We start from the raw sequence: 15,152 nt of genomic DNA, 5'->3' as shown, positions 1-15,152 counted from the left end.
ACTGAAGCTGTAGCTGTAGAAAACATAAAAATTAACGGACTCGCTAAGATGGTGTCTTTTTTATCTCTCTGCAAGAATTACAGTATACATAGGCAATGAAAAATTTTTTAAATTTAAATACGAGATATCACATGCGTATTATTTCTGGTTTATGTCGTACACAATATAACGTAATAATTCGCAAAAGTCACATCAACTATCATTAAACGTACCAATATATAACTTCGTTAGAGGCACAAATTATACAACAATAATACTTAAATACTTTACACGAACTGTATGACGTCGCATTCGTACATGTAACGAGGGTAACTAAATACCCAACACTGCAGCTAAGGGCTAGCGGTACTTCAAATATTTTGATACCGCCGGTATCCGGTATTTGTTTACTAGTGGTATCGTCCGTAATACCGGTTATACGGAATTTTTGGTAACATCGCCTTATAAAACACCGTACCTCGAAAATTACCTAAAACACGTATCGCGGCAATCGTGATGTATTTACGGTAGCTAAATCTAGAACAATCTTTCTGACCTAGGGAAATATAATATTTATTTTGAAAATTATGTTCGTAAACATTATTTAAAAAATGGTCACAAAATATTTTTTAATACTGTGGTGTTACGGGTGTAGCTTTGATGTCAATAGGAAAAGCCGAAAAGGTTCTGGTCATACAAACCGTTCTAGGTCAGAAGTTCCTTACTTTTTAGGAAGTCATGGTTCACCATATGTCTACACAGTTTACATCTTTACATAGAATGACGACGGACCATCACTACAAAGTATAGATTTGCCAAATGTATAATTTATACAGACTGGCCCCTTTCATACCGAGGACAGACACGAATACGCTATTTTCGGTAATTACTTTGGCACGGTAACAGCGGTAAGCGAGATACCGGTTTGTCAAATACCAAGTATATACCAAATACCGAATTTATAAACAATACCCGGTAATTACCGTCATATCGAAAACACCGCCAGCCCTACTGCAGCTGCAGTATATATCTGCAACTCATCGTGGATGGCGTCACCAGGGCCTCCACATGTTCGGATCGGAATCGGGACCGTCGCACGGTCTGACTGCGGCGGCCACCGCTTCCGGCCTTCGGACACGCGCGGCCGTAGGGCCGTCGCCGCTTGATGCCGCCGTCGCCGAATGCTTGTGCGAGGACGACGCGGCGGCCGTAGGAACGTTTACCGATATATCGCCCAGGGGCCTCTTGTTGCTGCACCCAGCCGCCGTTTTTTTCATAGAAAAATCAAGCGGTGGGTGCTGCAGGGATGCGGCCGCGGCGGCCATGTCTTCGGCCCACGAGCTGGTCGACGACACGTCCGGTTCGTCGCAATACACGAAAGGCGTCGGACCGACATCCGGTGGTGGGAGCTGACCGTGTACCGCCGTGAACGCGCTCGTCCGTAGACGCCCGACTTTCGGAATGGGTGGAGGTGGGACGGACAACGGGACGGTCGGTGGGACGATCGGAGGCGTCAAGTCTCCGAGCAGCGACTGCTGCAGAACCGGTCGACCGCTTGGCATCGGGACCGACGCGGCCGCGGCCATTGCTGCCGCTTGGTCCAGCCGATGGTCGAGCCGATGGCGCAGCGAAAGACTGTGGTTCAAGTGTGGATGCGGTGGGGGTGGCGGGGGAGGTACCGTGCTCGCGGCCGCTGCGACGTACCTCATTTTGGCCACGCACGAGTCCAGGTGCGACATCAGCCTCTTCTTGATTTCTTCGTCCACCCCGTCCAACCGGTCGACGAACCGGTTCACTTCGCCGGCGCACTCCTGGTAACCCGTCTGGAACTTTTGAACCACTACTGCAGTTAAGGCCGCTGTCGATGACGAAGGCGACAACGGTTCGGCCGTCGGACAGGCGGTCGAGGCCAGTGGTCGGCTGGAGCTGCCATTCCGGTGCAATGACTGCAGGTGCCGCACTGTCATTTCCAGGATGTCCGCTTTTTCCAACTTTGTGTGTCTTGCTGGCTACAATTGTATCATATAATAAAATTTTCAATACTGACATATTTTAACATGTTCACATGGGTAATAACAAGAGACCGGAATTATAAGCACCAAAAATGTCCTATGAATACGGCACAAATTCGCACGATAAAAATTACAAAATAACTTTAAAAATATGTACCAAATTAATATACATCGATAACAGGATAATAGTAAGGCAGGGTCAACTAAAAGTCCTTCATATTTACCATGATAGTACGTTTAGTTATTTATTTTCTTTAATAACAATAAAAACTATGAAAATATATTAACTAAGAAATATTATTTTCGGTTATCGAAAATGTTTCAGTGATAATTTCATATTAATTGTCGATCGACATATTAATTCTCGTCTTAGTAGTAAAGAAAAAATGACATTCGTGAAGAAATGAGTTCATTTATCTATGAAAAGTGTATAAAATATGCAAATTATGTACTCTAACAACAAAATATGCCTTAAACCTTAAAAAATTCATCAATTTATGCTAAATAAAACTTGGTTTATGAAATCAGTTTGATTTGAAACGCCTACATTTTAAATCTTTATGATGGTGCAGAAACTCCGTATTTATTTACATGCAAATGCATATAACTCCGTTCTCAAGTAATAATATAATAGTATAGGTACAATCAATGTCTGTCTGGCTCGTGATTTGGCCTTGACTCCCCATACAAGTTTACAAAAAAATTAACTCCCTTTAATACATTGGAATAAAAAGAAAATAAATTCAATGGATATAAATAACATACATTTAATAAATTATAAATCATAATCAAGATAGTAGTTTTATAAATTTATTTCTGAAAGACCATAGAAATTAACAAGTTCTCATCTTTTCTATCACAATGAAATTTCAAAATCCCTTCACGCTTCTTACGAAACGTCACTCCCTCCGCAGTCCCGTCACACTCCACGAACTACGCTCGTAAGTCGCAACCACATATATCCACAATGAGTCTTGAAAATGAACACCCTCCTAACCTCGCATGTAACCCTGTAATGTAATTATTGTTTTTTTTTTTAAATAACCTTAATGTAGAACGTCGACTAGATAAAAGTTTAAATTGTACCTTTTATTATTTTTGTTATTACTATTTTTACCTGGTTATTTTATAACTATAATATTTGTCGTAGTTACTGACTAAAAGCTAAATAAAAAAATGTTTAAAAGACTATAATATTAAGTATTGGATATAATAATATGTAAGTTAATAAAATAAGATAAATAAGCTAAACAATGTCTTGTTCCATAAATAGACAAAATAAAGGATCCAGATATTGGCAATCTTATCTTATCTCAGTTTCTAAAATTTTAAACTTTAAAATACTCGTCACACTTAACTTGTGTGCATGGAAGTATAAGAACTTATTTTAATGCATTATGCGTTAAAAAAAATAGCTTTAAAAGAATTTGAAAGTCCCACTCTGTGACTTAAGTGAGAAATGTATAAATATTTTTTCATTTGACTATATTCCCACCCCACCCCCAATAAAAGAAAAATATTCAAGGGCCCCCGACAATCACCTGGTAGCCGGCGAGCCTGACTAATACTGCATGGTTAGACTACAACTCATTTTTATTACATGTATCAACGATGACAAAAATATTAAAAAATATTATTTAAAACTTTTCCACCACAAATAGTTTCATGGAAAAAAAATTGACGTCAAACAACAAATTTTGTTAAATGGCAGTTTGTTATATAGAAATGTTCTATATTAAATATTACGTGTTTACGTGCCTAAAAAACATCGTCCATCTGCACTACAGTCTACTGAAGTATCAAAAATGTGATATTTTAGAGATTATCTTATCCAACTGTTTTCGTAGCTCGTGTTACATGATTTTATTTGGTTTTTTAAATTTAATTTCATAAACATTACACAATATAAAAATGTTTATATACGTCGCACGTATCGTAACTGTATACAAACCAATGCACTTTAAACATAAATGTATTCCATATCTTACTATATACAGTAAGATTTATATTTCTTAATGATTAACCACGTCATTCCCTCAACAAATTGAACCTTCTACTTGTCACATTGTGGAATACAAATTGACAGCAAAAACGTTACGATATTACACGATGATACCAAATTCAGGAGAAATAACAAGAATATATGAAAAAAATGAGAACATTGCAAATGAAACAATACAATATACCCAACGTCGACAATTGAATGTTTACTACAATATTATAATCAAGTGAGCGTATAATCCTTGAGATCAAACAATTTATTTTTAAGATCGTGGTTACATTTTAAATGGAATATTATTACACAATTGTGTTTTTCTGTTTTATATATCTACCCATATTCAACAAATGCATTTTTTTTTATTTAGCTTATGTCAGAGTATGAATATTTTAAAATACAGCTGTTGATACATGTGTGATTAAAATGAATGTACCATTAATCGTTATTTATTATAAATATGCATTTGAATTTTGAATGGATATTAATTTATTATTAATAATCATTGTTTTTAGATACCAAACAATATTTACTGAAAATAAATAGTAAAAGTTTTACTCATAAAAACGATCTACTAACGGAGACAGTGTCAACGTCTTATGAAGTATGAACACTATGAACGCACAAAAATACAAGATATTTTGTAAATTAAAAATGATAAAAATAACGTAATTTGTTATGACTATAAGACGATAAAAATAAAGTAGATAAGAAGTTGGTAGAAAAACACGATACCTATATAGGACAAAATAAATTTAAAGAATACGCAAATTACCCATTGTAAATGACAAAATGAAAAATAAAATTAATATTCACCCAATTAATAAGATTCTAATAATTATTGATTTTTTTTAAGATGATATTACTATCCACAGACCACAATCATATACCTGATACCATCTGCAGAGTATACACACAGAAACAATATGATCTAAGTGCTCTTGCTATTAGATGGAATAGGATAATTGATACTATCATAGTGATTTTCATTACTCGTACTGCATATTATGTATGTATTCATATAATGTTATATTGAAATTACAATAATTAGCTTACATCTTTCTTCAGCGCATCCAATATAAGTGTTTTCAGTTCGTTCAAACACTGATTGATTCTGGCTCTCCTTTTTTTCTCCATAATTGGTTTATTGTTCTAAAATAGTGAAAACACTAAATTTAATCTTAACGTAACACATTAAATGTTAATTTGAACCGTTTTTAATTAAAAAAAAAAATTATTTCTTTTCAAATTTAATTTTTAGATTTTTAGTAATCTAATAAAAATAAAAAATGTAAATAAAGTTCAGCAAGTTTAATTCATTAAAAATTTTAAAAATTTTAAATTCATTCGTAAAATCTCACCATTTATACAATGTATTTAAAATTCTTATCTAATTATTATATTAATTATATAATCATAGGCACTACCTATGTTTACTATCAAAATGTAATAAAATAAATAAAGTAATAAATGTTTTATAGTCTAATTTATATTTTCCTCATCACAAATTTATTATTATTATTTTTTATTTATCGACGAATATATATAGCATAATAATTAATTTAAGGAATAATATTATACTATGAATTAACGATAAGAAATGTAAAACGTCTATTTTTCGACCCCAGTTCAAAGTATTTTTATTATATATCGTTAAATATTTTTGCATAATAAACTATCAATTAATTTGCAATATTCTAACAATTGAATAGCTATAGTTGTCGAAACATAATTGCAAGCTTGTGACAATACTCCCAGGAGTAACAAAAAAATTATGTTTCTCTTAATGAATTTTGTAAATATTTAAAAATCTATATTATCATAATTTAATTTAAATAATATAATTACTATGAAATAATATTTAAAGAAACGCATTGCCCATTATTTATTGCTATAACTAGCCAAAAAACCATCTGCGATGTATGATTTTAAACGTATGGGTGTAGATTAAAGTGTTAGTTACCTTTCGCAACTCGGATTTTGAAAGTTCGTATCGTCTGGGCTGGCCCGAGGATGACATCCCGGACGAATGTACCCTCGGATCGTCGTCTTCCGAGTCATTATTCGTCGATGACATAATATTATCGTACTTCACTTCCTATGCTTCCGTCTGGCGAGCGGCACCACAACATGTACAAATACGGCTCGGCGGTGTCGCACAAAAATATACATCGGAAGAGACGTGCGTTGTTTACCGGACGGTCCAGCGGCGGGTTTCACGTGTCCGTCAGCTTCGGGTCGGAAGAGCGAAATTCAAAAAAATCGTCCGTTCTCGGCCTGTTACGCGCGCGCCGATCCAAAACGCCGACAAAAGCGAACCGGTCCATACTGCTGGGTTATTTCAAAACGTAATGGCACGGGGCGCACGGTTGCGCGAGTTCCCACGTTGTGCACGCGTGCAACAATCGCCGCGATTGTGGTGTCGCACAATCGCTGCGATAGCTGAAATGCATTATATATAATATACATCATCGTTGTGCGCTCGTACCTTGCGCATAATAATAATAATAATAATAATAATAATAATAATAATAGTCGTATGTCTTTTATACCTGTAGGTACTCGCTGTACTACGAGTGATAATAAGACGCGCGTATCCCTCGCCCCCCACCCCGCGTATAGGTCCGTCGTAATTATATAGGTACGCCGCCATTCATGGTATTATTATTGTCGTTCGTAACCTAACCGGCAGCTTCTACAACTCGATATTGCTCATTCTCGGGACGCTTAAGTGTCAGTAGGTATTTCTTGCAATTTCTCAATCAGTTCCCGGGTACTATATATTTGGAGCCATAAACAGGAGGTATACAATACGGGGGGTGGTTCAAACCCCCTCTACAAAATGGAAAGTACATCAATATATTTACAACAGTTTAAAACTACTAATATATTTTAAAGTATTTTTTTTAAATATGTAATCATTATGATAACCCCCCCCCCCCCCTTATTAAATTCCCGTCTACGGCACCGATGTAATATACGATATGGATCCGACGAGCTTTCGTTTTAATAATGAAACTGGGTGCTAAAATTAACTTTGTCAACCATGGTTGAAAAATATTGTGAATTAAACAGACAGCAAAGTCACAAGTTTGTGCCCGTCTACTCCACGAAGTAAATTATTAATTTAATAATATTAATACATTTCAATATTATGATTTTAACTTGTAATGTATGCAACCAAATTATAAATTCGCTTATATTTTGATGTGGGGTAAACAATATGACGTGTAATTATTGAACTAATGTATTTAATTGTGTGAGTTTATACAGGTATTGTAAATTCATTTAATATTTTTATAAACAGTTGATAATTAATTCCATTATTTTTAAACAACAACATATTCTCCAAAGTAACGTTCATATATGAGTAAATATATTAAAATTTAAATTTAAACTTAAAAGTAGGTGAGAGAAGGTTTTAATCCTACCAATACTTGACAATTAAAATTAATGATGTTTTGTTTATATTTATATCTGTCTTTAGGTAATATATGTAATTTTATTTCTATACTATAATCATTCAATTAAAAGTTAAATTAATGTTTTGACTATTTTATTGTTCTCGGTTCGTCCTTTCTCCGCTTCAGACAAAAGCGTTTTCAGTATTATTTTGCTTTAACTGTACTTTACGCGCCTTCGTGTGTATTACGTACCCATATATACGTAGCAATATATATATAATATTATTATAAAAGAGCTGTGACTTTTTGTCGGATTATTATTAGTACACAGCAAGCGAGATTCAAAGGGTATATACATTTAATGATGGCGTACCTATACACCATAATAATATGTACACGCATTAAAGTAGTTCTTGTAACGCGATGACGACGACGAGCCAAAAAACCACTCCGCCGCGCGAGGGTATAATAATAATTGCAAAATATGGCAACCCGCCTACTGTGCGACCCCGAGACGAACAAAACACATATTGTTATGCCCGTGGCATATATATTATGTTTTGTTCGTCTTTTGTACGACATTTTCTTTCGCCCCTCTCCGCATATAGGTACTTTTATTAAAATATATATCATAATGTAGGTACGCAAAATACAACGGGTAAAGATCACATCATATTGTATCGTGTGTATATATATATATATTATTCACAGCGGAGGTACAACTTTTATTCGCCACTAACCGTAATATTTTGGCGCCACGTATCACACATCACGCGTACCTATATACCCATGTATAAACTTACACGCCATTATGACAACCCCATGATTGCCATGTCCAGGTAAACATTGACGTAATACATGTCGCAAACGGATTGACCGACTGTGCGGTATAATGTTTGCGTTGCGCATGAAAGAGTTGGCCGAGAAGCGTATGTGTGGTGTGTATGAAGGTTTACATATTTTGTAAGGGTTGTTCCGGCTGTAATCGATTTTGGATACTATTTAATGCGATAAACCTATAGTCGTTTATATAGACGACTTTTAGTCCGTCGACCCACTCGCTTTTTTGTAATTTATATTCGTGTAATAGGTATGATGGTAAAATGGATTTCGACTTTCGCCGCTTTAATACCTCTCCAAAGTATTAATTCTAATAATAACTGTTCCGTTATAAATATTTATGAGCAAACTCATTTTTAACGTTTGTATAATGTTATAATGGTGTATTATTATTTTTTATTGGCATACAAATTTTGAAAAAAAAATGTTGACTTGCATATGACTTTTTGATGTTACAAACCAACAATATTATAATATACATCCCATCGCCAATTTTACCACACTGCTGCAGTTATAGCTGCTGGCACTTAAAGGGATGTGGATGTTTTAAATGAATGGGTAGGTATTGATTAAAATATATTATATTACGATGTGTGCACCGTGTGTTTCCTATTTCTGTTGTGTTGTACAGCGTATGTATGTATACAGTGCATTAGTCTGCCGTAATTTAGGAATAAACGGTTTTTTCGAAAACGCGAATTTCGTAACGGTCTTGCGCGATACGATCGCCGAGCACCCTGCAGCAGCTCCACCCGCACCCCTCCGCAATTTCTAACGAAATACCCTCGCTTATTATAGGTCCTGCAGGTACAACAGATGTCCACCCCCGCTTCGCCGTGTACGCCTACACGATGGGCATTAACGCGTGGGGGGGGGGGGGGTGGCGGCGGCGGACGAGGCACACGTTCCGGTGCGGAGTCAACGTGAGAGATCCGCGGCCGAGTTTCCGGTCCACAGCTCTTCACTCAGATAACGGCGCGCCGCGTGTATAATTGCATTTCCGTCGTCGGTCGGTCAACCGGCGACTTTATCGTGTGTGTGTGTGTGTGTGTGTCCGGATACCGTGTAAGCCGACGATACACACACACAGCGTAGGTACAATAATAGACGATAATACGCTCTATATAGGTAGCGGGCATATAGAGGGGCGATAGGTTAATTACTCCGAGGGATGTCTATTATATTATATTATATTATTATAATTCCGACGCACATGTTGATTCGTGTGCGTGTGTGTATACTGTATATATATAAACACACCGATATACTGACGGGCGACCGTCGACGGCCGTGGGAACCGGACCGACAGCTAGTTTCAGTATATATATATGTGTGCAGTATAGTACCTATAGTATATTCGTACATAGGTATCTGGTATAGTGCGTAGTCGTAGTACATATATACCTCATATTAATGGTGGTGGTGGCAGCGGTATAGTGTATAGTATACTATTTATGACCAAATGGACTTGACTGCGATAAACAGGAGAGGGAAGGGAGGTTGAAATAATATCGTTAAACGCGCGATAACGTACCTACACGTATACTACGTAGGTATAATATATATGGTATGTGTGAGTGTGTGTATAGGTATATATCTGTCAGGTATTATAATATATGAGAGGACTGGTAGTCGCAGTGCGGTCACCTGTTCTCCGAACGTCTTCCGGCATATCCGTAAATTATAATAATAATCATTATACCGGGTGATCCATTTAACGTAAGACAATTATTATTTCAAAAACTATTAGCGTTTTTTAATATATTTTTTTTTACAAAATGTCAAGTCTTTAAAGATCAGAATTTTACTAGAGTACCTATACTTATATTACTTTACACATTCCAAGAGAAGAATTATTCGGAGAATTTCTATGTATAAAAATCGAATTTTGAATTAGATGTAGGTAATTAAAGTTCTTGATGAGTGGTGTGGAGCGGTAAAGGCACTCCGAAAAATGCTGGTCCACCACTTCACTCGTATAAACTTTAAATATTTACTTATAAAGTTTCAACTGATAAACAACTTGTCGTAATTTGATTTTTATATGGATCGAAACACTCGGAATAGTTTCTACTTCGGAATATATGAAGTTAATAATATATGTATTGTCATTGAAAATACTATAAAAATAATAAGAGTAGTAAAAAATAAAATTGTCTACGAAAAATGCTGTTTTTAACAACTTACAATAATATTTAGTAAAAGAAATACTTGCAAAAATGTCAGTGTTTTCTAAACTTATGCGAGTGCTCACGTTGAATAGATCACCCTGTATAGAATACGTGTGTACGTGTAAATGTACGAGTGTATTGTCTTTTTCACCGACATGGCCACTGCTTTTATGGGAATTATTATTTCGTAAACGCGGCTGTCAATAAATGCATAATAATAATACACAACATAATATTATTATTATATATTACTGTAGGTAGGTATTATACCTGTACTCGTGTACGTTGCTTTATATAATTTAGACGATGATCGACGACATCGATTCTCGCCCATGATATTCCTTTCCGTTTCAACCCCATAAATGACGAACATGATTGGTGTTATTGTGTATTGTTCGGCGCCTGAAACGTAAAATATTGTGCCGCAACCGTTTCCGCTCTTCATCATCCGAGATGTACAACTCACGGGACTAAATTTGTTCCACAGACTATGTAATATTGTAGACGTGTCTGAGCGACGACCTTGCCGCTTCCGGAAGACGACCTATTTTGGTTTCTTTTTTTTTCATAGAACCCTTTTGATTTTTAATGCCGTGTAAAATATTGTACCATGTTTTTAACCAAACGTAACAGTAAATGCAAGTGTTTACTTATTGTCTTATTACCATCTATAATATATATATAGGACAAATCTTACGATTCAAAAAGGAATTTTCTTCAATTGTATTAGGTATGTTGGCAACATTTTGAATGCTCGGTAAATCAGTTGCAATAATTAACGAATCGTTTTAGATATTTTTTTATTTACAGTACGAATTTTGTGGATAGGTACTATATATGCATATTCTATATTTCATAACTTCGTAACCGTAAGACGTGATGATATAAATCTATAACTATTTATAATAATTTATAGGTGTACAGAAATCACATCACGAACGTTCGCGCGCATTTCGTGCTATGAGAAAATAATATACATAAAAGACTTAGTTACGAACCAAGGACAAATTTATTCATTCAAAAACTCTTTTTATGTGTTTCCGGTTTGATCGTCTTTATATTAAGAGATGAACGACGTATTTAGAAATCGGGTTAAATCACGGAAACACATTTATTCATTATGCCATCGGGCCATTCAAATTTCAAAAGAGACCGGAATGAATAACAAAAGACTGTCGATCCCTTATTGTCTTTTTTTACAAACCAGACAGGGATTTATCACGAGACGACAGTCAAAAATATATGTATACCTATAGTTCTATATGATTCGAATATATTATTAGTACATGTGTATATAATTTAACTTTTTTTTTACCGTGAGAGGCGTAGACAGACCACTTCCACATTATCATTGCTTTACACGCACATGGATGTATACTTTTGTATATTATTATTTATATGTTGTACCTGAGTGTTTACCCATACACAATCAAATAATACCAAATTCGTTTAAACGTACAACAAATGAAAGCGAATCCACCGGGGATCTGGAGTATTGCCTATAATATTCACAATATCACCCTACCACACAAGTTGTTCGCACCTCTATTGCTCTACCGAAATCTGTGAGAGTTGTGCTTTTACACTTACGTCGTCATATTTATTATAACTAGCTGCTAACCCGACTTTTCCCGGGAAATAATGAACAAGTATAAAATAGGTATATGGTGCTATATTAGTAAGTGTGTCTCGATTTTAATGTTCCTCAATTAACAGGTGAATCCGGTATAGCTAGTCTTGTGAACTAATTCGACCCAGATGGGCAATGTGACTTATTGAATAACTAACCGAATAATAACTTATATTGAATACACTCGATGTATTTTTAAACGTAGATAGTTAAAAATATACTCTCTACACTTGTATGATACTTCTAAGAACTATCTTTGACTTTCACGTCAAAATCGGCCGAGTAGCCACCCTATATGGCAACCTATGTGGGTCAAAACAAATTTATAAGTACCTTACACCTCTCAAAGGATACGTGTGAAACATTTGGTGCCAATTGGTTCAGTAGTCGAAGAGATTACTAAATACTAACAAACGCACAATCATATTCATACATAATAATATTATAATAATATATATATATTATAATATATACCAGATACCTACGTAATGATTACACAACATAATAAACGATGTCCAGCGTTTCTTGCAAAAAAAAAAATAATGACAATAATAAATATGTAAAACAATGAAATTATAAACAATCGGAGTATTAACATAAAAATCTAAAACGTAAACTCAATTTAAACAGGCGAATTATAAACATTTTACAGTTGTTCGAATTACGGTTTCGCGTGTGGGATTTGTGATATTTTTAATTTCGCCAACCGCACAGTACTAATAATAATAATAATAATAATAATCTCGACACGTAGTAATAATTATTGCCAATATAGTGGGTGTATAATATATGCACAGTCATCGAAATGCGCACAACATTCATATCTCATGGTTCTGATCGACGCGCGAATAATGCACACAGCTCGTCATAATTCAAGTCTCAACGATGGAATAATATTATCATCATGCTCATATTATTCAAACGTGTATGATACGAATTATTATGATATTATACCGTTTCACTTTCACCGGTTCGAGTCGGCATTTCCCGAAGGGGTCGGTATCAGCGGCAATCGTGTACGCGTCATAATCGCGGATCGCCATACGCATAACATTACATATATTATTATGTAGCTCGATGTATAGGTACATATAAGCTCTATGTTATTATTATACCTATACACAACCGGTGGGTACACCACATTCGATCCGTCGCAATTTGTCGATCGATAGTCGCCGATAAACGCGCGTGGCCATATTATGTATTAGATAATAATAATTGTGAGCGCGTGTATCGCCCGTGTACATATAGCAGAGTTCGTCTCGATCCCGGGTCGCTCTCCTATGGACTTGGGGGGGGGGGGGTCGATAGCGGAGATGCAAAAAAAAAATGATATAATATCATTGCGATTACTATTATTTTTATTATTATCGTCGTGAAACTGTGTACCTATACTTGCCCATGACGTGTATTGAACAGACGACTGTTTGAACGAGCGCGCGTTCTTGGCGGCCGGTCGATAAACGTGGGAATGCCGATACGGATGAAATCTGCGGTCCCACGGTAGGTCACCTGTTGCCGTCGGTCGAGTCATCCGGACGACGCCGACGACGACCACCGCAAGTCGTGTGCACCGATACGCCCTGCGCCACGCGCAGTAGGGTTTTGCAACCAGTCACTGTGACACGAAACGACCGTGTAAAATGTGAACGGATAAAAAAAAAATGATATTTTTAATCTTTTTATTATTATCATCGTCGATTGTTGTTATTACCTTTTTTTTGTCCGTTCGCGGTCGTACCGCAAACACGGCAGGTTCTATATGTTTACGTTTTGGATCATGCCGAATGCACGATTGTTGTAGATCCGATATTTCGCACACTTTCCCCAGAAATTGCTTCATAAACTAGAAACGAAGATGATAAATACAATCAGATAAGAGATTATTATTCGTTCGAAATCAAGGGAGTGATATTTAGGAAAACAATTTATTATAACGATCAATTACTGATCCCTGGAGGAAAAATTATTAATTATTTGGGTTACTTGGATTGAGAATTAATCACATATCGATTTAAGAAAAATAATCAGAACATCCCTAGTAACTCGAGTGGAACAACAATTAATCTTATTCTTATACCATAGGGTAGACAACCACTTTTCATCGGTGGCGCTTGACGTGTGTTATTATTTATTAATTTAAAATCAGTATGTCCACAACTGTAATTCAATGTTTTAACCTTTATGCCTCATTTAAAATGTTGTATATTGTCCAATATCTTGGTGTAAATCTAAAAACTGATTTTAAGTACTATGGTTTAAATATTTAAGGAATTAATAGGTAGGTACAATTTTTTTTGTAAACTAGTGGTTTTTCAATAAATTCAGAAATGATAAACAAACATTATATTATAACATTGTATGAAATATGTTCTGTCTTAAAAAATACAACTATTATCTAATAAATAAAAAACTATGAGCTGCATATTTCATTTATGAAGAAAAATATATACCTATAAAAATATATTATTTATATTTATTATTTACAAATTGTTTATATTTACTTTAAATGATTTGATCAATATTTATGGTCAATATATGTCATAGTACATAATTTTCAAACCCTGGTTTAAAATCTATACATGTAAAACATTATACGATACACTATAATACACGAGATAAACGGTATACATGACCTCATAGAAACATATAAACTTTGATTTATTAGAACATAATTATAGTATTTTATGATATAAATTATAGATCTATGAAATATGTTGAAGCTGAGTAAGAAAATTAAAAACAAGTAACAACACAAATTCAGAATTAATTATTGCAATAGCTTTTTTAAAATAAAAATACATTCCATTATAAACATAATATATCGGTCTCAACAGTCACATATTGCATTAATTTTGTAAAGACGTATTATAATGCGAATTTTATATCAGATATTTTACTTAGATTAAATAACGGTTATAACCTATAAGTGTAGGTATTGTTTTTTATTATTATAGCCGTTATGAATAACTCTATTTCCTGACACGAATAGGAAAACATTAACTTGTTCACATATAAAAGCAACTCCACCCCCATAATAACAATGAAAATAATTCGGTTATAAAGATTTAGCATACTTTAAACGTGATATAAATTGTTGATAAAACGCTCATTAGGACA

General features: G+C 34.9%; 1 protein-coding gene across 1 annotated transcript; it reads right to left on the bottom strand.

Annotated features, from left to right (window-relative positions):
- Positions 1-319: 319 nt before the first annotated feature.
- On the bottom strand, positions 320-6,366 carry LOC111035081 (transcription factor HES-1-B). The gene is made up of 3 exons (XM_022316590.1): positions 5,951-6,366; positions 5,044-5,139; positions 320-1,988 (listed from the first exon to the last, which is right to left on the bottom strand). Exons 1-3 carry the CDS (start codon positions 6,062-6,064, stop codon positions 1,032-1,034), a joined length of 1,167 nt encoding a protein of 388 aa, XP_022172282.1. The 5' UTR covers positions 6,065-6,366; the 3' UTR covers positions 320-1,031.
- Positions 6,367-15,152: the final 8,786 nt, after the last annotated feature.

The sequence above is a fragment of the Myzus persicae genome, unplaced genomic scaffold (assembly GCF_001856785.1).
Source record: "Myzus persicae strain clone G006 unplaced genomic scaffold, MPER_G0061.0, whole genome shotgun sequence".
NCBI lineage: Eukaryota > Metazoa > Arthropoda > Insecta > Hemiptera > Aphididae > Myzus > Myzus persicae.
Note: the sequence above shows the minus strand (reverse complement) of the source record. Positions and strands in the feature narration are given on the sequence as shown.

Excerpts from the sequence above, each read along its gene's own strand:
- LOC111035081 (XM_022316590.1), bottom strand. The coding sequence starts at position 6,064 with ATGTCATCGACGAATAATGACTCGGAAGACGACGATCCGAGGGTACAT. Across the intron at positions 5,140-5,950 it reads CAAAATCCGAGTTGCGAAAG|AACAATAAACCAATTATGGA; the intron begins GTAACTAACACT and ends TCACTATTTTAG. Across the intron at positions 1,989-5,043 it reads TGGATGCGCTGAAGAAAGAT|CCAGCAAGACACACAAAGTT; the intron begins GTAAGCTAATTA and ends ATACAATTGTAG.